The following is a 25,360-nucleotide window of genomic DNA, read 5'->3' as shown; positions in this document are numbered from 1 at the left end:
AAACATAGAGAGACAGGGCTGCCTCCTTGCTCTTCCAGTACCTTTTCAGAAAGCAGGGCGGGGTTTATCTGGCAAAACCTTCACCCCTTCAGTATGATACCCTTCTACACAGCCGGGCACCACTCAGCCAGCACAGGCAGGCCCTGGAGCCACGGGAGAATACCACTGAGTTAAGAGAAATAAAACCCACCTGAGGATAACGCTCCTTCAGCCCTTTAACACATAGATGCTAAGAAATCCCTGTATCTGAAAAGCCACGTCGTGGGGGGTGGTCAGATGATGGGTGTGATTACAGTTTGTCCCCCGCCGCCCCTCTCCCCAAATGGCTCTGCTGGACTTTGGAACAATTCCCACGGGCAAAGTGAATTTTGACCCGAACATGTATCCATCGGCGCGGCAGAAGGCGCGGCGAGAAAGCAGGGCAGGGAGCTGGATTCGAAATGCGCGAGCCGCGGGGCTACGGCTCTGGCGTGCGGAACCGCGGGGCGAGAGAGGCGGGGGAAGCCGGGGAGGAGGCCGGGCCATAGCCGAGGAGGTGGGACTTGCCGGAGCGTCTCTCCCCGTGGCCGCTGTGCTCAGTTGCAGAGTGCTGACGAGCGGCGGGCGGTGGGGCTGGCGCTGCGCGGAGCCGCCGCTGGAGTGCGCGGAGCGGGGCTGCCGCCGCGCCGGGGGCTCGGAGCGCACGCCGCACCGGCGGGGGACAGCGCGCCACGGGAGCAGCCCTCCCCGGGCACCGGGACCTGCTGCTAGCTTGCCGTCTTGCTTTATCCTCTCGTTTAATTTATTTTTTCCCCACCTATACTTTGATCCGCTGGGATTTTTTTTTCCTCCCTTTCCTACAGAGTCTTCCCACGCCCCAGTTCCCTCCCTCTCTATCCAGCTTGGATTTTTTTTTTTCATATATTACTATTCTGATTTTTTTTTTTTAAGCGGTGGACAGAGAGAGGGAGAGACAGTAACGGAGAGGACAGGAGGAAAACGGTCTATTCGTCCTTTCCGCCACCACTACCCCGATTTGCGGAGAGGGGTCGGGCCGAGGGGCGGCGGAATCAGCCCCTTTCTCCCGGGGAGGCGACCCCGGCTCGGGGAGCCGCCGGAGGCAGCCGCCGCGCAGAGGGGGCGCAGGAAAAGAGATGCATTGAAAGTTTCCGCGCAAACTTTGCCGTGAGTGCGCGAGTCCGAGCGAGCGCGGCGCGGGTGCCTGCCTGCCCCGACGCGGGGAGAGCGCCGCGGACGGGCGCCGCTGTGGAGCTCGGACTGCCCGGCGGCGGGGGCCGGGCGGCGGCAGGGCGGCCGCGGAGCCTGCGCTCGGCCCGGCGGAGCGCCCACGGAAAGCAGCAGCGGGATCCGGCGAAGAGCCGGGCTTATGGAGGGGTGAAACCGGAGACCCCGAAGAGGAACCCCCCTTACCCCGCAACCCTTCGCAGCGCCCGGCCGGCGGCACTCCAGGAGGCGGCGGCGGGCACGGAGGAGGAGCGGGCGAGAGCGCGGCGGGGCGGCGGCGGCAGCGGCAGCGGGGCGGCGGCGGCGAGGCGGAGCACGGCGGGCCCCGCTTCGCGGCGTGCGCCGGCAACCATGAACTTTCTGCTCACTTGGATCCGCTGGGGGCTGGCGGCGCTGCTCTATCTGCAGAGCGCGGAGGTAAGCGGCGGGACGGGGGCTTTTGTGCCCCGCGTAGCGGGGGGGGAGGGAAGGCAGACGGCCGACAATACTTTTCCCCCTTTTTTTGTCTTCTCGCGGCCCCCCTTTGCCTCCCACCTGCTCGGCGCGGTGCGGCCGCGGCACTGGCGCCGGGTGCGGGTGGGTGCCCGCGGCACGGACACGTGTGCGTGCGGTGCTGCAGCGGGGGGACAGCGCTGCCCGCCGCTCCGCCGGGCCCGGGGCAGCGGCAGCGCCTGCCGAGTGCCCGCGCACACGAGCGCGCCCCGGCGCGGCGCGGCCGTGGGGTCCCGCCGGGGCCGGGGCCGGGCGCGGGGCAGGGAGGCAGCGCGCTGCCTTCTTGCATCAGCCTCGGGTCTCCTGACATTGCAAAAGGCTGCTTCGGCGATATTTGCCTTGGGTCCCAGCTCGGGTTCGTGCCGCCGTGTGGAGTTCAAAATGCCTAGCTGGAAAAACAAATAAGAGATCAAAGAGGACAAAATGGATCCAGAATTTCTTCCAGATTGGAAAAAAAAAATCAAAATATAGATCTCCTGCACCGAGATTACAAATCCAAGGATTTTTCTCTTCCTCTTCAGTCACTTTTACCTCATTGTTATTCTTGAGGAATTAGAAACCAACTCTTCCTCCTTTCCTTTTTTTTTTTTTGAAAAAAGAAGGGCAGCTTTCTTTGCAAACCTGTCCTGTACATCTGTTTTCTAAAGAGTTAGGAGGGCTGTGTTGCCAAGAGATATTAAGGGGTTTAGACAGAGTGCCCACGTGAAAGTGGCTGTTCGCAAGGCAGGCATGGATTACGTTTTAAAGGTTTTAACAGGTTAGTTCTCTCCTGCCATTTCTGCTCGGCACTTGGAGAGAGCACGGGCCAGATCATCTCCCACAATCGTGAAAATAAACGTCTCTTGCAAACTAATCAGTTATTCACATTGTTTGTTCAGCACCGATGCTGGAAGGCAACTCCCCAATTAGGAGCCATTTCAGCTGTAACTGAAGTCATGCAAGCACTGCACGCTTTGTTTCTAGCCTGTTATATCTCTACTTTATCCAGTGACAGCCGCACATTAGGCTGTGCTCGGCTGTGCTCGATGGGAACTGAGGCGCACTCTCACTTGAGTGTGGCACAGAGCAGCTCCCTGCTGCCTTCCTGCCAGATTTGGCTGGTGGGACAATTGTTTCTGCTCTCCAGGAGTTTTTCCACCGTCACCCAGAATAGGAGTTTCTTTGCCTCCCAGCTCCTCAGTAAAATTGTACAGTAGCATCTGTTCCCCACTTATAGTATGGGCAAGTCTGTATTGGTGTCCAGTGATAACACCCTTTAACCCTCCCCTTGTTCCTTTTCCCCTCCCCTTCCTCTTCCCCAGAAGAGGAAACGGCGGATCAGGCAGAGCCGAGATCTATCTGTCCTCATAAAAACCTTATGCTGCCTTTTCTCCTAGGCGGGAGGATAGTGCAGATGAGAAAACAATGTAGTGATGGAAAAAATGGTAGGGAAGGATTACAGGAGTTTAGTAGGAAGTGTTGCAGGGACAGACACGAGAGATAGCTAGAGGTTCAGTACCTGGGTGCTGTGGGCTATGCAAGTGCTCAGGCAGATGGGCGGTGAGATCTGCCCTTGGGTTCTGTCCTTATTTGTCCGTTGGTTGTCCGGGCACCGCAGTGATGGGAACGTTAGGAATACCAGCAGATCTCACGTAGGCAGCTTGGTGATGACTCCGAGCATGGCAGGAGGCATGACTCTTCGCACAGGACTTGGGTTTGTGCTTTGATGATAATATTTATCTGGCTGTCAGGCTGATCTATCTAGCTAGCCAGGCACATAAGAGAGCATTAAATAAAAGCCCTGACAGTGTCTGAGTTGGGGAAGCAGGGTCCAGCATGTGTCAGGGAGCTTTCCTGGAAGTAAAGGAGAAGGGATGAAGGAATCACGGCGCTCCTCTGGTGAGGGTTCAGAGGGATGGCTCCTTACTGAGGTGGTTGTTATGGTTGCTGCTGCAGCAAGACTTAGATGGTGGGATATTGTTTCATGGTCGTGTCTGGGCAGCACTGATGCCACAAGTGGTGGTGATAGCCTTTCTATGCAGGCTAGGGAAGGAAAGGCACTTTTGCAGTGCCACCCTCCCAGCTGATTGATTGTGCTGAGCTGTGTGCACAGTCCTCACACAGCATGGGATTGGAGAGGGTTGCATTGTTGTCCCCATCCAGTCCTCCCTTTCCTAGAGAATGGGGGACAGGTGGTTATTCCCCATCTTTCTTTATCTGTGGGTGCTGCTCCAGCCTGGTGACAGGTCACTCCTGATGATGGTCTGGGAGCTCTTCCCCTCCTGCCCAGAACAGCAGAGGGACCTGGATATACCAGCTGTATTGCCATGGGGAAGAGGCAGTGATCAGACACCGAGGGAGGGAGAACACGCCTGTGACTAGACTGTTAATGATCACACACCCACCAGGCTGCCTGCCTTTGCTGTGCCTCTGCACCGCACCACCGTGGGGAGCCACCAGAACCTGCTTCCACAGCCCTTCGGCAGCTGGGACACAGCAGGTCACCTTCCCCAGAGCCATTCCTGTGCTCTGAGGATGGCTGGAAAGAGGAGCACTCCTTTGGGAGCAGGGGAGAGGGATGTCTGAGGGGCTCACTGATTCCTGAGCAACCCCAAATCCATTCTCCTGTCTGTTCTGTCAGAGGTCCCTTGGCTGTGCTGGCAGCTTTCAGGATTACTGACCTCTGTTTGCTTGTACAATGGAGAAGGAGTGCAGTGAGTCCCATTCCCCCCCTCTCCTAAGCAGAAAACGCTGAGAATTTCTAGTGCCTAAGACGAAAAGTGCCTTAACTCCTGTCCCAGAGTCCCTCTCAAAGTGGATGGATTGTTTGTTCCAGTCCTAAACAGTTACAAAGCTCTTTTAATGAGCCTGCACAGATTAGGGGGAGGGGAAGGGAGAAAAAGAGTGCTGGTGGTGGTGGTGAGGGGGGTGATGGTTAGAGAGGAATGACTTGATTAACCTTTTCTCTCCCTTCAGAGCAAAGCTTGCTTTGGACAGGGACTGGGGGAGAAGGGAGGCAGGGAAGGTACAGACATGTGGATGGTGTGAAGTGAATTTATTTGTTAGAGAAGGTTTTACCCCACAGAGGGAGGGATGTGCATTTGCTACAACCTGCAAAAGAGCACAGAAAGGAGCTTCCTCTGTCAGCCCCATTTCTGGGCTCATTTATCCTACTCTCAAGGCCAGGCCAGGGGTTGCTTCCACATTACTGTGAAATGCTGAAAATCTATTGGAAGGAAATTGTGTTACAGAACCGTTGGGTAATGCCAAAAGCCAGCAGAGGAGAGCATGACCTTCAGGCTCCTACCGAAGGGCACAGTTGGCCTGCTTGTCCTGAGGAATGTTTTTGGTTCCCCATGTCTGATATTAGCAGACTGTTTTGAAGTGAGGCACAAGGCCCTGCCTCACCTGCTGTTCTAGTGGACGTGCTTTGAGGGCACTAGGCACAGGTGAAAGACACTGCTGAAAGGGCAGAAAAGTTACTTAGAATAGTGAGCAGAGAGCCTGTTACTGATAGTTCTGGGAAACCTTTCTAGTTTCTGCTGAGAGCTCCCCTGGGAAAGCTCAGAAGCTCTATGCCCACTTTGCACTGATCTTGTTTCCCATCTTTGGGTCAGATCACATCCCAGGTCCAGGTGAGCACTGCGAGTGTGTTCTGGCTCCTGCTCCACTACATCAGGGGCAGGGTGAGGTGCTGGCTAGGCACAGGTGAGTAGTGAAAGCGTATGTGTGGCTTGCTTCTGCTTCTCATCATTTGTGCAGCCTGTGTGCTTGCACATGAGGAGGCGGTGGGCTTAGCAGCTGGCTGGGTAGTTTTGCATAGAGAATGGGTAAAAATGACCCTCAAGGTGTCTCCAAACTAATTTTGCTCAGTCTGTCATGGTCATTTTGTGTGTGAACCAGAAATCTCTCTGTGAAAAGTCTTGGGGGCGTTGTGACTTGAATGAACTGACTTGGCTCGTGATCCTCTTCCTGTGCCATAGCAGATTGAGGCTTTCCTGCCCTTGATGTGGTTTTCTTTTTACCCAGAGATTGTCAGGCACTGAGTGGCTTTGGAAGGCCGCTGCAGCCTCCGCTGCCTCCATTTTGTTTGTGCTGTTGCAGTGACCTTCACACTTCAGGAATGAAACTGTTTCTAGGAACCTGCTTTTTAAAGTGTTGTCACAGCACTGAGACTGGGCACACAGCCCCCCTCCTCCCCAGAGAAGAAACAGATCCACACATGGGGCAGCTCAGGTCTGGGCTGCTGAGTTATGCCCAGGTATAGAAAGACTTTGATTGAAATGAGAAACAAGTTCGGTCAGGGGGACCTTAGACAAAGGGAACTATGCACAGACACAAAGGAGTGTCTGGGAGAGGGGCTTCTAGCTGGCTCTCTTGCCCCCTCCTTTTAAAAGCTGACATTTTCGGCTGCTTGGATGGTGGTGCTGCCCTGTGCACAGGACTGCTTAGAAGACCATAGCTGGCAGATTCCTGTTGGGAGCTTGGGGTGGACTTGGCCTTAATTCAGTTCTGTCTTCAGCTGCAACATCAGAGGGCCTTTCTCTAAGACTGAGCAGAGCATATTGCTGACAAAGCAGTATTTTGTATGGACCCCTGCGCTTCTTATGGGCTTCTGCTGAAAGGCAGCAGGTTCTGGGGTGGATGGCATCACACAGGTGGCAACATAGCTCGGAGAAGTGAAGAAAGCTTGGCTTTTTCCATTTTGGTTCAGAACAGAACAGCAGGGGGAAGCCTGACTTGGCTGGAAAGTTACGTCAGAGCTAAAGCCCTCAGGAAGAGCAGGAAGAGTGGCGTTCTTGTTTCACCTGGAATTAAAAGGACTTCCTTAGTAAAGTGGTGTAATATTTCTCCATACCATTTTGGGGGTGGGTTACCTGTCACCACTCCTGCCTGCATCAGTGCTTTGGAAATGTCCCTAGTCCCAAAAGGCAGCAGGAATGACTGCAGAGCTTTTCGGTTTTGGCCCTGGGGAAGCTGTGGAGCACAGGAATGGTATCCACGCAGGGGCTGGGGACTGGGACCATTAGGTGAGGGCAAGCGTCGCCCTCCCTTCCATCAGGGAGGGAGAAAACCCGGGCGGTTCGGCGGCGTCCGTCGGCAAAGTGGTGCTGTCACAGTTAATCGCCCTGACACCCGGGCACATGCCGACACCTCCGTGGCCACCACTGCCGGGTGACAGACATCTGTGACATTGAGAGGGGAGCGATGCCCTTCCGTGGCTGGCTGCCCTTCTCCCCTCTCTGCCCTCCCGGGCCAGATTCACCTTTACGGGGAGAAGCGATGCCCGGGTCCGTCGGTCGGTGTCGGCGGCAGCTGCAGGTCCCCCCGTTACTTCTCTCCGCCGGGCTCGCATTTGCTCCCGTTGTTTGCCCGCGGTCACTGACAGCAGCTCCCCGGGGACGCGCTTCTCCCTTTGGGGCGTCTCTCGGGCCCGGCACACCACCTTGCCAGCCCCGTCTCCCGGCCCGGAGCCGTCCCGCCGTGCCCCTCTCAGCTGCCCCGGGGGACGGGGGAACAAAAGGTCCCTCTGTCGTGCCAGCCGGGGGCAGTGGCTCGGCCTCGGGGGCGCCCTCTCCCGCCGGGGCTCCCTCCGCCCCCTGCCCGGCGGGGCTACGGGACCGGCACCGCCGAGGACCCTGCCCGGGACCCCCCGCGCCGCGGCACCGCGTCACGGTTCCGCGTTGTGACCGATTTTCTGTTGTCTTTGCAGTTGTCGAAGGCTGCGCCTGCCCTGGGGGATGGGGAGCGGAAACCCAATGAAGGTAAGCGCTGGGCGGCTTCCCGGCGGGCGGGGACAGCCGGGGGCTGGGGGGAAGGAGCCCCCGGAGCCGCCGATGGCCAACACCGCCACCTCCCGGGGAGCGAGACCGGGGGCTGCCGGCGGGAGGCGCCTCCGCCATCAAGCCCTTGGTGGCGGCCGCAGCGCCCCCGCCCCACGCCGCGGGCCCGGGCCGGGCCGCGGGGCCGGGGGTGGCCGTGAGGCCGGGCGCCGGGGCGGCCGCGGTGCCAGGGCGGGCAGCAGGGCTGGCCCAGCCCGCCCCTGGCTTACCGCAACTCAGAGTGAAACTGCGTGCGTGCGCCGGTGCACATACGCACCTCATTTATATATATATATATTTATATATATATATATCTACACACACACGGGCGCGCACAAAGAGCTGAGTAGTGGCGCGCAGTTTGCTGGGGATTCGCCACAGTGCTGTAGGAAGGGATTTGTCAAATTTTGTTGCCCGCCTCTTTCCCAGCGGTGCTGGTGATGCCCGGCTGGGTGACCAGGGCTGATCCCTGAACAAAGGCCGGAGCAGCCCCCAGATGGTAGGTCTCTGAGGAAGAGAAGGAGAAAGGGGCAGTTCAGGATGATTTTCTGGGCTCATGCCTCCCAGCAGTCTCAGGTACCCCCGTAGTCAGGAGATTACTAAGCGCTGTAAAGAGCCAGCCTTGAAAAATACACCTTTTTATTCTGGTTTGGGCTGGCAGACTTTGCAGATTCAGGGAATGGCACTATAGGGTTCTGATAGGTTCTGATGGGTTCTAGATAGGTTCTGATGGGTTCTAGTTATTGGTTCCTGGTTGTCTAGTATGGACAGGACCATTGCCTGGTGGGGAAACAAGATGGTATCTCTGCAGCTGCTGTGATCTTGTGTCTTTCCGGTTGCCCAAAGGCCAGGATGTGACAGTGTCCCCTGCCTCGTTGGTTCATGCAAGTAAATGTAGACCAGAAGGCAGCCAGCCCCTGGGTTAGTCAGAGATATCTCCTGCAAGATCCCTGTCTAGTGAAGCCCCGTGCGTGTCAGGAGGTTGGCTTCTGTCCGCAGTCCTCAGTTCAGCAGTGGGATAAAAGGGCTGTGGACTTTGAAACCTTCAGGCTGAGGCGATCATCATATGCTTTAAGACCATTCTGACCGTGTTTTCCCCTTACCTGCATAGCAGAGCAGATCACTTGTTGAATGGCAGGGTCTGGCAGACGCCTTGCAGGGTCCCCACGGGCTGTGACCTTCAGCGTTATTCCAGCCAGAGGTCAGCAGAGGGCTCCAACACTGTGGACCCAGATTGGCTTTTTTTTTTTCGTAGCAGTCAGTTTCAATTTCTGTAACTTTATTGGTGTGACAGACTCCATGTGTGTTGCCAGAGGTTTGTGGCAGGCTCTGCTTGGGATAGGTGTCCATTTTGTGCTGGCAAATTTTCTGATTTGCTGGTGGACTGCCGCCTGTTGCGCTTGACCCTTGCTCCTGCTGAAGTCAACAGAAGAAGGTTCAGTGACTCCAGAGGGATCAAGATGGAGCCTGCTGTGAGGCTTATTTTGGTAACCAGTTCTCTGCTGTTGGTAGAAAAGAGCTAGTGTCCTCATCTGTGCCATTTGTTGTGCCCAACAAATCCCTCCTGGGGAGGGAAAGAATCAAACAGAATTAACTTCTGTCACAAGAAGGTTGATGGGATTGCAGGAGAAGCTGGTCTGGCAATGTAAGTGGTGAGACTTCAGTGTTATTGTCTGGTGCTATTTCAGGTTCTGCAGTGTAGATACATCTGTTAAATAAAAGTCAGGACTCCTGGCTCTACTTCTGTCCTGTGGTTCGAACTTAGAAGTCTTCTCTCTATACCTCAGTTTCTCCTCTGTGAAGAGGAGATCACGATGGGCCTCTATTACCCAAGGACGGTCCTGTAGTTCCTTCCTCTGAAGCTCTTAGGGGCTTGGGCTGAAAGGTGGGTTTGTGTCTTTGGCCATTTTATGCTTTCTCTGTGATGTCAAACTGTGACAGGTTTTTATTTGGGATGGACTTACTCTGGTTGGAGAGTGTTATTTTAGCTTCAGCCCGTAAACTTTTGAGCTCAAGAGAGGCTTCCACATGTTTTGTGGCACAGGAAGTTGTAGAGGAGTCAGACAAACACTCTTTTGTTTCACAGGAAAAGATTTTCTGGTATAAATAAAGGAAACCACCATCACTTGTGGCTGCACTTTTATTTTCAAAATAACAGTGTGTTTGTATTGCTGCTAAACTGTTGATGGGGAGAGAGGCAAAATGATCAGAGACTTCTCCTTTTCTAGTCCAGCATGTTCTCACTCAACTGCTCCAAATTTGAACTTAAACCCTGCTTTGAAGAGTTAGTGTGGCTCCTGTCTGTGTTTTAACCTTCATTCCACTTCCATTCACAACAAAGAACCTCTGACTCAAATCTGGAGGTGTTTTGCAGGGTAGGAGTGTGATTTAATTGTGGGATTAACTTCTAATGTGGGCTGAAGCCCAGATTGCAGGAAGGGAGCAGACCTAGTGGTGTTAGTCCTTCAGTGACCTTCCTGTGCTTCCCCATGAAGGAGACCTTCTTCCATTTGTGACACAACCAATGGAAAGGCAGCGCAGGCAGAATCAGCAAAGTGTGCAGTATGACTCCCAGTACATAGGAGTAAGTGTAGGTATGGTAGAAGGGGCAGGGCTTTGCTGTGAGGTTGACTGTACCTCAGTCATGTGCTCTGCTTTGGTTTGGGTGGTAACTGTGCAAATGAACTACGGAGTGTTGTGCAGTCTCCATGTGAATGCTCTGTGTCCAGCAAAATAAGGCAATGTGCCTTTTGTGGCAGGATTTTATGACTGGCAGCTAGGGAAAGATTCCCTGGTTCCTTTTCAGAGGCTGATTCAGACTTTGGAAAACCATCATGTGTTAAAGTAAAGGTAGAGACTCCCAAATTCTTCATGTGAACGATTTATTCCTGTCAAATCTTTCAGATCTCAAGTATAGTTGTCAGGGTGTAGCTGTGAAAGTAAAGGCCCTGTAAAAGAAGTTGAATATGCTGTTTTGGGGCCTGTTCTGTAGTCTGGTTTCTCTGGTGTAATCCAAATGCCTGGATAATGCAATATTTAGGAAAGCATGAGAGATGCCGGTCAGTTTCACTACACTTTTCTACTCCTGTTTTCTGCCTCCTTTATGCCCCAGACTGGTGCGGTGAGCAGCATTTGATCTGCACAGGTAACTGCTGCTTTCCCTCCCTCTTACTTTCTGTCCCTCCCCTTGACGTAGGTTTGTAAGCATTTTGATCCTGAACTATGTCTTTACTGCGAGAGTCCTCAGATCCTGTGTCTGGCACAGTGTGAATAATCAACAGTGCAGTTCAGCGACTATCTCTGTGCCCGCAGAATTTCCCACGTATTAAATTGTTCAACTTGTTGGAACATAGGCGGTGACTGAGGTCACTCCAAAGGAAAACAGGAAGAAGGAGGAGAAGGAGGTAGTCCCAGACAAGATAGGAGAACAGACAGGAGACATACGGCAGTTACGGGAGGAGGGAAGAGGAAGGGAAGGAACAAGGAACAGAAACGTTGTCTTCTAGACAAGGAATACCAACAAGCAGTCCATGCCTGCCAGGCTACATTTCCCTTTCACAAGCCACTTTCTCTTTTAATAGCTGCTCACGCTCTCTGACACTTCAGACTCCTTGGAGGGAAGCTCCTCCCCTCTTGTACCCGCTCTCAGCGCTTCAGCACTATGGCACTGTCAGCCCCGCATGACCTAGAATTAACTTTCAACAATTAACTGCGGGCTGTGCGCTCCAAGCCCTGCAGCTTTTGCATTTTTGTGGCAAAGTAACCTTTATGCCAGTTTGTCACAAGTTCAGGGCACTTTAGAAGCGCTTACTGGAGACCATTATTTTCCATGATGCAAGCAGTTTGCTCTTATCACTCTGAGTTATCAACCTTGGTGCTGGAGGACTCTGCATACTGTACAGGTGGATCATTATAGCGCATAACAGCACGGGGCAGGTACTATCTCCTTGTGCATACTCTTACCCTCTGCTCCATGTGAGACATCATCTGTTGCCAGTGTGGTGCTAGAGCTGGGAGGCCTGGAGGGCTCCAGGTACTCACTGTTTGCAGTACTATACTAGCACCTGGGGTTTGTGTGTGTACTTATCTATACTATCTCTCATCTCTTTAAATCTCTCCAACCCTTGACCAAGCAGCAAAATGAAGCTTTGGCAAGAGACTGGGAAACATTGAGAAATACTTGTGAAATCAGTGCAGATCGCAAGCGGTTAGTGTTTGCTCCGTGTTTAGGGAAGGCATGGGATAATGGCAGATCCACCCTGTTCCCCCTCCCACACTGTGTCATTGTGGTTCAGTAGCCAAATATATAGTCTGGTTAATCCTGGGGGTGCTGTGAGCCTACTTTGAATCTTTCAGTGGTTGGCTTGGTTCCTCAGTCTGGGAAAGTGGTCAGTGTGGAGACATGGAGGCTGTGACTTGTAGTGGATGCTGTCATGGTTCCCTGGTGGCCTGCTGAGGTGGATGTTCTGCATGGCCAAAAGAGGTAGATGACAGGAAGGGTGAAGATGCATAGCTCCATGGTTCAGAGCCTCTGCTTGCTCTTAGGAGTGTCTGTGCACTGAGGTCTGTACAAAGGATGCTTCTGGCTTTAAAACCACTGGGGCATCCACTGACTGTTTTGAAAGGGAGTAAAGGGCAAACCAGTGAAGGGCCTTAGTCCAGAGTGTAGATTATCTGCTGCAGCTTCAGGGGTTTTTTGGCTGAGCTGATACTCTTAGTGGCTGCACACCAGCAGTATGGAGAATAGCAGAGAAGAGGTTTGGGACAGTCACCTGTGGCATGCATCATGGTACGACGAAGGCAGTGAACTCTCTTGTCCGTCTTGCCCTTAAGCAGCTGTAGGAGGAGATTGTCTTTTTCCCTTCCCACTTGATGTGTGTGTATGTAGAGCCCAGAGAATGGATTTAGGCCTGCAAGACTGCTAGTGAAGAGCATAGGGTAGTTGTGTTGCAACTGTCTGGCTCACTTTAAGGGGTGAAGCCCTAGACATTCTTGAGCTAAGTTTGCATTAACTTATTCCCTCCATTCCTCTTTTAGTTATCAAATTCCTGGAAGTCTACGAGCGCAGCTTCTGCAGGACTATTGAGACCCTGGTGGACATTTTCCAGGAATACCCTGATGAGGTGGAGTACATATTCAAGCCATCCTGTGTGCCTCTGATGAGATGTGCGGGTTGCTGCGGCGATGAGGGCCTAGAATGTGTCCCTGTGGATGTGTACAACGTCACAATGGAGGTGAGGGTCCAGCTTGCAATCTGCCATGCTTGGTTGGAAGGAAGCAAGACAGCCATCACAGCCACCCCAAGCCCCAGCTCCCAGCTAATTCAGAGGAAGTGCAACCTACCCCAGGGACCCTTTCTTCTGACCCTGGTGCTCTGTTACACCATGCAGGGTTAAAAGATGAGTTGCCTGTGTCTATTTAAGGCTAAGAGGAGAGTCTGTGTTTTGGCTCCTGCCCAAATACAGTAGGTAGGAGCATGCAAAGAAGAGTTTCTGCAAAGGAGCACTTTGTGCTTAGAGAATGTAGAGGAGCATTTCTGATGGTGTTATCTCCCAGTTTCTAAAGAAGATACTCCTTGGACCCTTGCACCACCTTAACTCTACACACAGCTGTTGTTCTGAAGGCAGCTGAGTCGGGCAAAAGGGGAGAACCTGTCAGTTCTCTCTCCTGAAGGGCATGTGAGGTCAACCTGTACCAACAGAGCAGGGAATTTGGGTCTTTAGCTATCCTGCCACAGCAGGGGTTAAAGGGGATCTATGAAACAAACTGTTCTGTGTCAGCTGGAAAAGCCTTTCTGCCTCTGGGCTCTTCCTCCTTTGTTTGGAGACTGCTGAAGGTGGCCATGATAGCAGAGGCTGGGCCTTTGGGGAGAGATTCAAATTGCTTTAGAGAGCTTAGTTATTGCCCTTGTCTGTGAGACTGGATCCCAGCTCTTGTCCAAAATTGTGCTGGTGTCCATTACCCATAACCTATAGCTCCCTCACCTACTTTTGTCCCTTAGCCTCTTGAATGGCCACTGGAAATATTGCTGTGAATTTTTAATATCAATGAGAGATATTCAGTGCTAAGTGATTAACCAGCAGGTCTTTTAACTTGAATTTTGGGCTGTGTTTGAACTGTGTTGGAGAACGTGTCTGTGCCCTCTCATGGTTCCCCATACTGCTTTTCCACTTGCAGGCTCCAGCCATACTAGCTAGGGATGGTTTTCTTCCTACCATTCCTTGCTGAATTACAGTTCTTGACTGATATGCCTGCATGCCTGTAAAGGGTCAGAGGCAATAAAGCAGATCTCTAGAGCTAGTTTTCCAGCCATGTTCTGGGTTAAGAGAATGTAACAGTATTCCATAGCTTCTAAATAACTTTCCTGGATATACCTGGGGCTGGAGTCTGGGTTTTGCAGGACTCTTTTAAACACAGATCTCCAGATTTATTTTGTGTGTCAAGTTACTGAGAAAGTGAGATGTCAGCTGGGAAGGAATAGTGGCTTAAGGAAAAGGAGGTGGGTTTGGAATTTTCATTTGAGGCCTTTGTGTGAGACTGAAGCATGACTTCTGCACAAGCAGACTGGATGCCCATCATCAGCCAGGGAGGGCTCATTGAGGACCTTGCTGTGGGGTACACCCTCTCCCATGCCTGTCTCCAAGGCAGTCCACCAGTGCTGGCACTGGGCATGCACAAGCAAACAGAGCTTTGGCACAAGTGTGGTGTTGCTGCTCGCTGGCGATCAAAGGCCTTCCCTGACTGGAGAACGGGGCCTCAGAGCTAGCTCGAACTCTGCCCTGCTCTTCCCAGGAGCACCTGGGGTGTGAGTGCTTTGCTGCACAGCAGCCTGATTTGGGGCTGTGAACATGAAGAGTGAACAGGCAGTGACCCTTTCTGTTTCTTTCATTCCAGGTCATAAGAATTAAACCCCATCAGAGTCAGCACATATCACAAATGAGCTTCTTACAGCACAGTAAATGTGAATGCAGGTGAGAATGGAGCAGCACTGGCTCCTCTTGCAATAAACTTACTCTGAGCCTTTCTTTTTTTCTGCCGTTGGGTTGGGACTCTTGTTCAGACGCTTCTGCAGCCTTCCTGGTTGGTCTGCAGTGGGACGGCTGAGCCTGGGAAAAGAAGCCCTCTGCTGTCAGGGCTCTTCCATCTCTAGCTATCACAGGTGGACAGTGCTAGCCTGCATCCTGGGATCTTTTGGCCCTAGCTACCAGCAAGGGTCAGCAGGATAGCAAAACCACTTTGAGTCAGGCCCCTTAACCAGTGCTAAGGGCATCCTGCAATGCTGCCTGTACATGACCTTCCCTGGACATGGTGGGAACTGGGGATAATACCAGAAGTATATGTGATAAGCTCTCTTCTAATGAGGCCTTTGTTCTGTCTTCCCCCACAGACCAAAGAAAGATGTCAAAAACAAACAAGAAAAGTAAGTGACAAGCTTTTCCTCCTTTCTCTTTTGGTGGTTGGTTGGCATTTCCTCTCCCCACTGCCCCTTGCCCTTTTCTTTGGTTGGATATACTCACTTTAAGAAGGAAATGGCATATGGTACTGCATGGGGCGATGCTCTGAATCCATTCCAGGTGGTCACAGAAACCCACATCTGATGGTCCTTCCTTCATACCCCAGACATGGACCTTGCATGACCCATGGCCATGGCAGTCATTCCTAATGCTTTTTCCCGAGTCAGGGAAGTCCTGTCGTGTCTGTCCTGCTGGAATGGATTCAAGGTGCAGCCCCTGTTCTCCCCTTCCCTCTTCCTGGGGTGTTTCTGGTTACTGCAAATTGCTGGCTTTCTTTATTATTAATTTTTTTCTTGCTGCTTGAGTGAGTGGCTTCTTTCACAGCAGCTTTGGTAGGAGCTCTGCTGGCTACAGGGAGAGGTGGAAGTAGAGGCCTGGTGGAGGCAGGACTATTGCCATGCAGGATGTGACACTGGTTTTGTTTGGGTGGGGACCTGGGAGGGTGTAAAGGGAGGTGGATGTCCTAGCTGGGTCTTGGTGAAGGCTTTCCTGAGGGGTTTTTTGAATCTGATGAGTTTGCTTTAGTGGCCTGAAGGAGGTTAAGTCACAACCTTCCCTTTTCTTCCTCTCCAAAGTAAAATGGTTGTGGAAAGTGGAAAAGTAAGCTCTAATCCTGCAGAAGTTGCAGAGATGAGCATAAAATACAAAACAACATTGAAAAGAAAGAATGATCTCTCTGAGCGAGAGGATCAGCTGGACTGCGCATGGCTGGGAAAGCAGCTCTGACATTTAGAGGTGCGGAGTTGGAGAGGAAGGAGTGAATATCTGGAGATGAGGCTGGATCTGAGACCGAGGGAGCAAACAGGAGAGAGAGAGCTTTTTTCACCCCTCTCCTGGTGGTTGTATGTTTCTAGCTGCCTTCCAGCCTCTCCTCCTCCCCCTGGAAATCTGCTCCTGGCTGCATCAGACTGCGTGCAGCCAGCAGTCCTCTCTGCACAGGGCCGTGTCGGGGACGGTCGGTCTGTGTGGCTCTGTAGTTTGAAGGTGTGTGAGAGTTTGGTCTGTATGAGCTCTGGTGAGGATGGGGTGTGGGTGTAGCAGCCAGCTCGGACTGTGTTGCATTCACTTTTCCTCTTCTAACAGCACCTTGCCTGCTCATTGCTGGTTCTGCACTCCCCAGGGAAGGAAGGGAAGGGAGGGGAGAGACTGGTGTGCTTTGATTTGTGCCGGATTGAAAGTCTTGTTATATTGGTACCCCTCTCCTCCCTTCAGGTTGATTTTCTTCCCCTCACCGTCTCCCTGTGACTCCTGCCTGACATGTAGGGCAGAACTGGGATTGAGCTGATGCTCTTGACCCTCGTTCCAGTGAGACGACTTGAACAGGGCCTAGGAGACCTAGGAGACACCCATGGTGCTTTCTCTTCTGTCCCTCCAATTCCCTTTGACAGCTCTCTCCCGAGGTGGGCTGCACCAGGGAACGAGGGAGCCTTTGCTGAACTGCCTCAGAGCTGGGACTCATTTGCCTGACAAGCCCTGGTGCTTTGCCTAGGGCCTTCTCCTTGCATGTCTCTCCCTTGCTCCTGTGCTAATGTGGCTCAAGGAGCAGTACAGGCTCCAGCCTCCCTCGCTCCCTGTGCTCTCAATGGCCCATAGAGATCCATGGTTAGTGTCCAGGACTGCATATCCTAGCCCCTGCCTGCTCAGCCCCTGCCCAGGAATCAGAGGCAACTGGTGAATTTTTCAGAATGGAGTCAGCACCTTGGCTCCATCTGCTTGTCTGTCTGGCAGGTCCATGTGGACAGTGACAGGAGAGAAAGGAGGGAAGAACTGAAATCTGCTTGCTGATTATCTCCTGGGTAAAATAACTAGGTCAGACCATCCTCTTCCCCCTCTTTACTCTTCAGTACTCAGAATAGAGGCTGCCAGAGGAGATGTTACAAACATCCAAGTAAGGTCTCCTGGACTCCTCTGAACCACAGGCAGGAGGTGAGGTGGATAAGCAAAGCCTTCAGGTTGGATAGCTCCTCAGAGATCAGATCACTTCCTTTGTCTGTGGAGTGCTCCTGTCCCAAGGCGGGATTGCCACCCACCCTGCAGCAGAGCTATTGGAGCTCAGCTGCCCCCTCCTAGGCCCAGTACTGTGCAGTGCATCAGGTCAGAGTGGTTTCCTCTTCCTTGAAGAGAGCCCTTTCACTCAAGTTGCCTCTTGTCAGTCGTTGTGCACCTGTGCTTGTCGCGTGGAATGATTGTCTGCACTCACCGCGGTGGCGTGATGCTTTCACAAAGCTTTCTGTTCCTTCTCCCTCTCACCCCCTGCCCCTTTCCCGCTGCCCCTCTCTGGAGGGGGCAGGTGCCCCTCTGAGGCTCCAGCAGATCCGCCTCTGCTCGCAGCAGCCTTGCAGGAGGTGGTCTCTGCTGAGTTCCCTGGTGTTGGCTTGGCTGTGGGCAGGCTGGTTGCAGAGCTGACAGGAGCGCCGGAGCCGGTGAATGTGCGTGCAAGATGGAGATCTGTGCTTCAGCCCTGGGATTTACCCTCCAGTCCTGCCTCATGTGCTTCTCCCCTCCCAGCAAGGCACATGGCTGTATTTTTTTTTTTCTCTTCTTCCTTGCGTTTTCTTCCGTTTTCTCTCTATTTCTCCCTTTCTTTCCCCCTCTCTCTCTTTCTCTTTTTTTTTTTTTTTTTTTTTGTTTTTCTTCCAGAAAATCAAAACGAGGAAGGGGGAAGGGTCAAAAGAGAAAGCGCAAGAAAGGCCGGTACAAACCACTCAGCTTGTACGTTTGTGTCCTCTGCTTGTAGACTCTCTTCCCTCCCTCTCCCCAAAGCAATCTGCCTGCTTGCTGCTCGCTCAAATCTCACCCTCCCCTCCCAGTCACTGGTGGGCTGCAGATCCTGCAGGGGCAGCGCTGGTGGTGGCACTGCTCTGGCACTAAGGCTATCTCAGGGAAAGGTGGCTTTAGCTTGCTTGGCTCTCTAATCATCAGTAGTGACCATTGTCCGAAGGCACAAGAGTGTGGTGGGCGGACGAGAACCCTGCACCTCTTCACGCCTTCTGGTTGTAACTCTGTCATCTGCTTTCCACCACTTGTCTCGTGTCCTCACTGCTATGGTGACTGGTGACAGGCAGGCTGGCATCTGCCGTGCATGTGTGTGTGTGTGTGTGTGTACACATGTGCGTGCGTGTCTGGTGGAGTCACAGGTGGAGAGGAGAGGTGGGACAGTGGGAAGCCAGAGAGGGGGTGCTGGGGAGCCAGGGGGGGGCCTCTCTATTTTGTTTTTTTTCTCTCTTTCTGCTGGATTTGGTGGCTTGTCTCTCTCTGTCTCTTTCGCTCTGCCTCTCTCATGGTGGTTCACAAAATTCTGCATTGTAAATTCACGGCCCCTCCGTAGGAGACTCCTAGGTGGTGAGGTTGGGATGGGGCTTACAGAAAGGAGGGCAGTGCCAGCTGCAGGGTCAGCATGTGGTGCTGGAGCCCAGCTGCTTTCCAGGGGAGGAGAGACCCTGTGTGTATTTAACTCATTTAGCTGCTGGCCTCTTTCTACTCCAATAGTCCACTTCGGAGAATTCATTTCACTTATGTGTCAATAGCTGGCTGGGACCTCTCACCTTCCCGTCCTTGCTTTTCCCTTCTTCCTCCCTCTGGCCTGAGCCAGTGGATCCAATGCAGCATTTGTGAATACTGTGCAGAAGGCCTGTTTCCTTTCTCTGCGCTAATGCAAGGGGTTGCTGTCCTGGGGCTGTTGAGGTGCTGCTGGAAAATCCATCAGCCCACAGCACTCCAGTTGGCAGCATGGGGGCTGCGGGAGGGGACAAGGGGATTGCTTTGATGTTCAGGGTGTTGCATGTGTATTTTCTTTCTGCTGAAGCGCTGTAGCTTAGACATCTTTCCTTTTGCCTTTTTGCAGTCACTGTGAGCCTTGCTCAGAGAGGAGAAAGCACTTGTTTGTACAAGATCCCCAGACCTGTAAATGTTCCTGCAAATTCACAGACTCACGTTGCAAGTCGAGGCAGCTTGAGTTAAACGAGCGCACTTGCAGGTTTGTGTCCTGAAGGATGAAACACACAAAGAGAAAGAGAGAGAAAGAGAAAGAGGGGGGGGAGCTTGCTTTCTGCTGACTTCTGGCACCAGTGCTGTTTGATTACTTCTTTTCTCTGTCCTGCGTGGGCCAGAGAGCAGAGAGTCTGACTGGGGTGAGGACAGAGTTTCCCTGTGTCAGAGGGCAGCTGTTTGTTTCAGGTGTGCTCTCAGGACTTGGATGGGGATGGCTCCCAGAGACAGGCCCTTTGTATCTCAGGTATTCTTTACCATAGAATAGCATAATGGAGTTCATGTTGCTGAGCTAGGCAGGGGAGGGTCTGTATCCCTCTGTACCTTACCTGTATGCAACTCTGAGCATACTGTTGGACAAAGACAAATCCTTAACTGACTGGGATTTGACCACCCCTGTCTTCCAAGCCCCTTTTCTGTGGCTTGTAGATGCTCTGCTGTGTGCAGAATGAGGAAAGCCATTACGAGCCTCCCTCAAGGCTGAGCCTATGTTCTCCTTTGCCTCTGTTCTTCTAAAGGACAGGGAGAGCACCCTGTGTTTTTGTACTGTCCTCACAGTTCCCTGTCCATGTCCTGTCCAGAATTGTGGTTTGAGAGGCTGCAGTCAGGACTGTGAATGGAATACAGCAGGTTTAAGTCTGACCCTGGGTGAAGGCAGAGGTGCCCGTTTCAGATGTGAGGTGGGAGACATAAAGGCACTGTGGGGTTAGTGTTTGTTCAGAGATCCATGTTGTGCATGTGTCATCTGAGTCTGTCACACACCATCTGTGGCACAGACATGTAAAGAAACCGATTCCTGGTTCTCGCCTGAGCACTTTGGTGAACTCAGTGGGGTGTCTTGACTCGCACAAGCTACGTGTGCACCTCTGGTGTGGGATCATCCTACGTGTGTAGAGGGAGACATAGAAATGGGGTCACTAATGAGCACTTGGCTGTGACTCTGAACTTGGATCCCCTTCACAGAGATCTAGGAAATTGTTCCTGTTCCTGCAGTATTGCAGTGGCAGTGGCTCAAGGGAAGAATACAAGGGAGAGGGATCCAGGGTCCTCTGTGGCTCTGTCTTGAAAAGAAGAGACATCCATTGACTAGGTGGCTAAGGCTGTTACAAGTAGCAAGTGCTTTCTTTGGGTGTGAAAATGCTTTGTGTCCAAGCCAGAGAGGCATTGGCACTGCCAGCATGATGGAAACTGCTCTGTATACAGAGAATTTTTCTGGGGTGCTGTAATTTCAGTGGGAAATAATTGATGGAGGGGCCATAATAGAGAGACTTTCAGAGTTGCACTTCTCCTAGCAAGTAAAACCAAACTTAGTCTTGGCCTTTTCCCCCTGTTCCTTTTCCCAAAGTCCAGAGTAACTCATAATTACCCCACGGAGTTTGAAGGGTGAGAAATAGTAATAAATACAATGAGAAACAAAAAAACAAAGAAATCATGGTAGCAGAAGGGGTTTGCTAGTTTCTCTTACTAGTCCCTCTCTGTTATGGGATAATTGGCACTAAGGGAGGTTTCCAGAGGCGATGTGTTGGCCAGAAAAATGGGAAGGAGTCATAGGAGTGGTTAGCTTATCAATTTCCAGATAAAAAGCTAGTTAAGCTTAAGTTCCTTTTGCTCTTTCTTGTAGAATTAGTATTGGGACCTGCAGGGGAGGGTAAATTCTCATTTCTCCCGCTGCTTCTTTGGGCTACTGCTGTTCTCTGGTGCTAACCCCCACTCACAGCATCTAGTGGAATGAAAAGCACTTACTTTTCACCTTCTTGCCTGCATGGGGCCTTGTTGTCTGCACTGCTTCCAACCCAAACAAGAGGCTAGGTGGAGAGCTGAGGGTGTGTCTCTGCATGCACTGCTTAGCCTTGTTTTTCTGTGTTCGTGTGTATTTGTGTGTATGGTGTGCAAAGATGCAAACAAGACACTCAGCTTATCTGTGAGAGGCCACTGATTCTGCTCAAAAATCTTGTTTGAATATCCCCCCTGCTCTGTCTAGGTGAGCCTGGGGGAATAGAATTCATTGACTCATTTGTGGGGTCAAGATTCTCAGCTGATTTGCCCCATCTGTACAGCACTTCACCCCACCAGTGACGTCATGCCATGTCTTAACACCATGTGCTCTTAAACACATTAGTCACCACCCTTCCTTCCCTTCCCTGCCCTAGCTACACCCCCATCACAAACATTAACCCCTGTTCTGTTCTCTTCTCTTCCTTCCTTCTCCTCTTCAACAGATGTGAAAAACCGAGACGGTGAGCAGCAGAAAAGAAGGGGAAACAGCCCTGTTTCTGGAGCCTGATTTCTCGCCTGGACAGAATAAAACAAACAAAACACTAATCCAAATGAACCCTAAAAATGAAGGATCGGTAGAGCACAGCACTTTCAGTACGGACGATGGACTCCGGAAGGAACATTCCCCAAGGCACCCGCCGCACAGAATTCACCTTTGGGTTTTGAACTGTTTTATTTTATTTTTCTTTTTATGCTGCTAAATAACAGAGCCAGGAAGACTTATAGGGGTGTATTTGATGGGTTTTCCCATGCATACATATATATGTGTGTATACATGCATATACATATATATATATGTATATATATTTTAACCACATCTATATATACATATATGTATATCTTAACCACACACACACACACACACATATATATATAATATATATATATATATATATATACTGATTATTTTTTTTAACATTGCTAATGTTATTGGTGTCTTCACTGGATAATACTCGACTGCTGTGGACACAAGCGGGCTACTTGGGGCATAAGAAACAAGCTAAGACTGGACTTGAGTAGAAGCGCTGGGTGTAAACTTCTTAACTCCAACTGACTTGTGCGGCCTCCGCTGTTTCTCTGTAGAGTGTGCTGTACCACAAACCACCTTCTCCTTGCCTGGGACAGGGAGGAGAGGTGATGGAGAGGATGGGCAGGGAGTTCCAAAGAGCGGCATCCTAGGGTGCGATGGGTCAAAGGCCAAGGAAATGGCCATCTCCGTGATCAAGGATTCCTCCTCCCCTCTCTTCCCCCAACCTTCGCCCTTACTCGTCTCATAACCTGCCTGCCTTGCCGGGACATGGGATGTCAGTGTACATTTTGCGTTGACTTTATTCGCTGTAGAACCTTTGCCAGAGAGTCATGCTGGCTTCTCTTAAGGATGGTGGGCAGCTGATGCGCACTGACTTTCTGTTCAAGGAATTATCACAGGAGTCTAGATTTCCCGCCCTTGGTGGCTGCAGAAGGACACAAGGTCTACAGTGTGCTGAAGCAAGAATGGGGACCGGTGCATAGCCACACAGTTGTTCAGCACTGTCTGCTTTCTTCATGCACAGAGCTGCCACTCAAGAGCATCCAAGATGCTTATGGAACATTTCTGGAAAGGGATATTAATCAGAAGTATATACACAGTAGTGGGGGTGTGTGTGTATGTATGTGAATGTATGCATTTGTGTGTACGTATGTATGTATGTATGTATGTGTTTTTCTCTCTTTTTTATATATATATATTTATTTTTATACATATATATATATAAAAAAATAATATATATGTATGCCAAGATTGAAGGGGGGAGAAAAGAAAGCAACTTTTGCTGCCTTCAGTTTGCGTGCCCAGTATGAACAACCCTTAAGAACGTCAAGTTTTTTTTTTAATGACGTACTGTAAATATCAGGCCCCTTTTCCATGTCTTGGGCTGGGGAACCAAATGTGAGGACAGCTGGAGTCCCTTAGCTGTGTCATGAGGTTCTTGGCTATGTGTGTATCTGCAGTGTAGGCTGTGGTGTACATGAAACCACCTTACACACGCGCGCACACACACACACACCCCCCTGAAAGTGTGTTTGTACATCTATGTGGATATATATAATCTAGTTCTGTGATTAAAATTATTATTAATAATAATAATAATCAAAAAGGTACTCGGTCTGTGTCAGAATGCTGCCAAACATCATCTGCAATTGAATTTTCAACGCCTGATAATGTACAACACGGAAAGCTTCCAAAAAGACAAGACAGTCTAAAAACAGACTCACAACAAGCGACTACTAACCACTAGGATCTCCCCATCTGACTGATGGCTTTCAGAAGGAGAGAAAACACACGGGTGGGTGCTTGCATCTGCAATGTAGAATACTCATGCTGCATCGTGTGCAAGACAGAGGCTTCCGATCGGGGGAGGGAAGAGAAAGTGTTTTATATACTTATTTAATATCCCTTTTTAAATTAGAAATTAAACAGATAATTTAATTAAAGAGTAGGGATTTTTCAGTATTCTTTGTTAATATTTAATTTCAACTATTTATAAGCCGTACCTCCTTTTTTTTTCTTTTTTTTCTTTTTTTTTTTTTTTTGTACTGGTTGTGTATAAATTTAACCTTCCTGTTGTCCCATCCCATCTCTCCCCAATTGTTGGCAGAGTCAGTAGCATGTTATGGGCAGTTATTTAATTAATTTCTCTAACACCTACCCCTACACATTCCTATTGAGACAACGGTTAGATATACATCTACATACTATATATATATTTGGCTATGTGTTTGTATATATATATATGTTTATGTATATGTGTGATTCGGATTAAATAGACACTACAATTTTTTTATATATGTAAAAAGAAGAAACAGGAAAAAATAGAAAATTCTACATCTTGAATCTCTCTCCTTTTTAATTTTAATATTTGTTATCATTTTATTTATTGGTGCTACTGTTTATCTGTAATAATTGCGGGGAAAAAAGATATTAACACTACATATTGTGTCTAGTGAATTTTTTCAAGATATTCCTTAGTACATATTTATTTTTAAACAAAGAAATTACAGATATATCTTAAAACAGCAACGACGACGACAAACAAACTTTTTTTTGTATTAAAGAATTTAATTCTGACCTTGATTTCCTTTGCCTTCTCCTTCTGCCTTGCATCCTGGTTTTCTTCCATTGTGTAACAGTTTCTCCAGCATTGCCTCTGGGGGCTACAGGGCATCAGCAGCCTGCCAGTTGGACTCTTGGATTTGTGCCCAGAGCTTCCAAAAGCACATAGGTACCTGAAACCCATTGAAATGAATGGGAGGTAGGCACCAGAATCCTGGAGTGGAGCTCAGCCTGAGTTCCCTGCTTGGTGAGAAGAGGGTGGTGTGATGGGCAGGATCAAGGGGGCAGGACTTCTGGGTTCCTTCCCAGCGTGATGCCAAGCAGTGTGGTGATGGTCCCAACCCTGCCTCTTGTCAGGAGCCAAGTCCCATGAGCTGGGTGCTATACAGGCATGAGTAGATGCAACCCTGGTGGAATTTACAATCCAAGGTGAAAGTAATGCTGTGATCTTGCCCTTTCTGGTAATGGACTTGGTGTTTGCAGTTGGATCTGTGTGCATGTAACTCGCTGTCAGTGATGGCTCAGCCAGACCTTGCCATCCTGGATGACTTCGAACAAAAAACTGTTTAGCTCTGACAGTGCTCATCACTTCATGAGGGATCTTGATACCGTTGCATCTTTTGTGATGTGCTTTGGGGTCTAGGAGGAAAAGCTTTGGCAGTGGTGTAATTTCCTCATTATCCATGGAGATGAATGTGTCATGTGTCAGTCATCTATCCACACTGGAAAGGAGCATGCAGGATGTTTCCTGGATGTCTGGGAGGCAACTCACTTAGGGTAATACAGACCACTGAGTTCATGGCTGCATCATTCCTGCTCTTGTGAAGGTAAAGAATCTGGCTTCTGTTCAGGATGGACTCAAGTAGCTCAACAGGTGGACCTGCAGTCACTGCCTCAGCAGAGGGTGGAGCAGAAGAAAGAGGATGAGTACCTGAGGACATTTTGGTTCACTGTATTCAGTAACGTCTTGTGGACTGCAGGAGTGAGGTGAGAACATGAGCCATCTGGATGTTTCTGCATGAGGAACCCGAAGGAGTTGCTTCCCTTGTATATTCACCACTGGCTTTTGTTCTGTGTGGATCTATGGGCTCTTTCGCTTGTGGCTGTGCAAGGTGATGAAGACAGCAAGCCTATCCTCAGGAGACCTGCTCTGCCTATTTGCAATCTGGGAAATGTTTACAAGTTATCAAATTGGAAAAATTGAAACCCTCAGGTAAGTGCTTCTCCCCTGGGCTGAGCTGGATGTGAAATCTCAGCATGAAGGGACCCAGGTCTCCTGTATGGATGAGTCAGGATGTTTCTGTCAGTCACAACACATCAAACCCTCATCAGCACATCAAACCCAACACATCAAATTCTATCCCACTAATGCAAGCTGGACTGGCTACTCCTGGTGCCCCTCTCTTTTCCTACCTCTAAGGGCTCAAAAGTAGGATATCTGCAGAGCAAGGTGACCTGGTAGACACCTACTACTT

General features: G+C 50.7%; 1 protein-coding gene across 6 annotated transcripts; it reads left to right on the top strand.

Annotated features, from left to right (window-relative positions):
* The first annotated feature begins 1,524 nt into the window (after positions 1-1,524).
* On the top strand, positions 1,525-23,864 carry VEGFA (vascular endothelial growth factor A). 6 transcript variants are annotated; one of them, XM_054279979.1, is made up of 8 exons: positions 1,525-1,641; positions 7,409-7,460; positions 12,555-12,751; positions 14,412-14,488; positions 14,905-14,937; positions 17,672-17,743; positions 18,876-19,007; positions 21,238-23,864. In XM_054279979.1, exons 1-8 carry the CDS (start codon positions 1,576-1,578, stop codon positions 21,257-21,259), a joined length of 651 nt encoding a protein of 216 aa, XP_054135954.1. In that variant the 5' UTR covers positions 1,525-1,575; the 3' UTR covers positions 21,260-23,864. The 6 variants fall into 6 exon arrangements, with proteins under 6 accessions (XP_054135954.1, XP_054135955.1, XP_054135956.1 ...); XM_054279980.1 differs by lacking the exon at positions 17,672-17,743; XM_054279981.1 differs by lacking the exon at positions 18,876-19,007.
* The last annotated feature ends 1,496 nt before the right edge of the window (positions 23,865-25,360 follow it).

The sequence above is a fragment of the Melozone crissalis genome, unplaced genomic scaffold (assembly GCF_028551555.1).
Source record: "Melozone crissalis strain CALT ecotype California unplaced genomic scaffold, PUWL_Pcris_2 ptg000027l_1, whole genome shotgun sequence".
NCBI classification, from domain to species: Eukaryota; Metazoa; Chordata; class Aves; order Passeriformes; family Passerellidae; genus Melozone; species Melozone crissalis.
The sequence above is the reverse complement of the archived record's forward strand: the minus strand, read 5'-3'. Positions and strand labels throughout refer to the sequence as shown.

Excerpts from the sequence above, each read along its gene's own strand:
- VEGFA (XM_054279979.1), top strand. The coding sequence starts at position 1,576 with ATGAACTTTCTGCTCACTTGGATCCGCTGGGGGCTGGCGGCGCTGCTC. Across the intron at positions 14,489-14,904 it reads CACAGTAAATGTGAATGCAG|ACCAAAGAAAGATGTCAAAA; the intron begins GTGAGAATGGAG and ends CTTCCCCCACAG. Across the intron at positions 19,008-21,237 it reads TTAAACGAGCGCACTTGCAG|ATGTGAAAAACCGAGACGGT; the intron begins GTTTGTGTCCTG and ends CCTCTTCAACAG.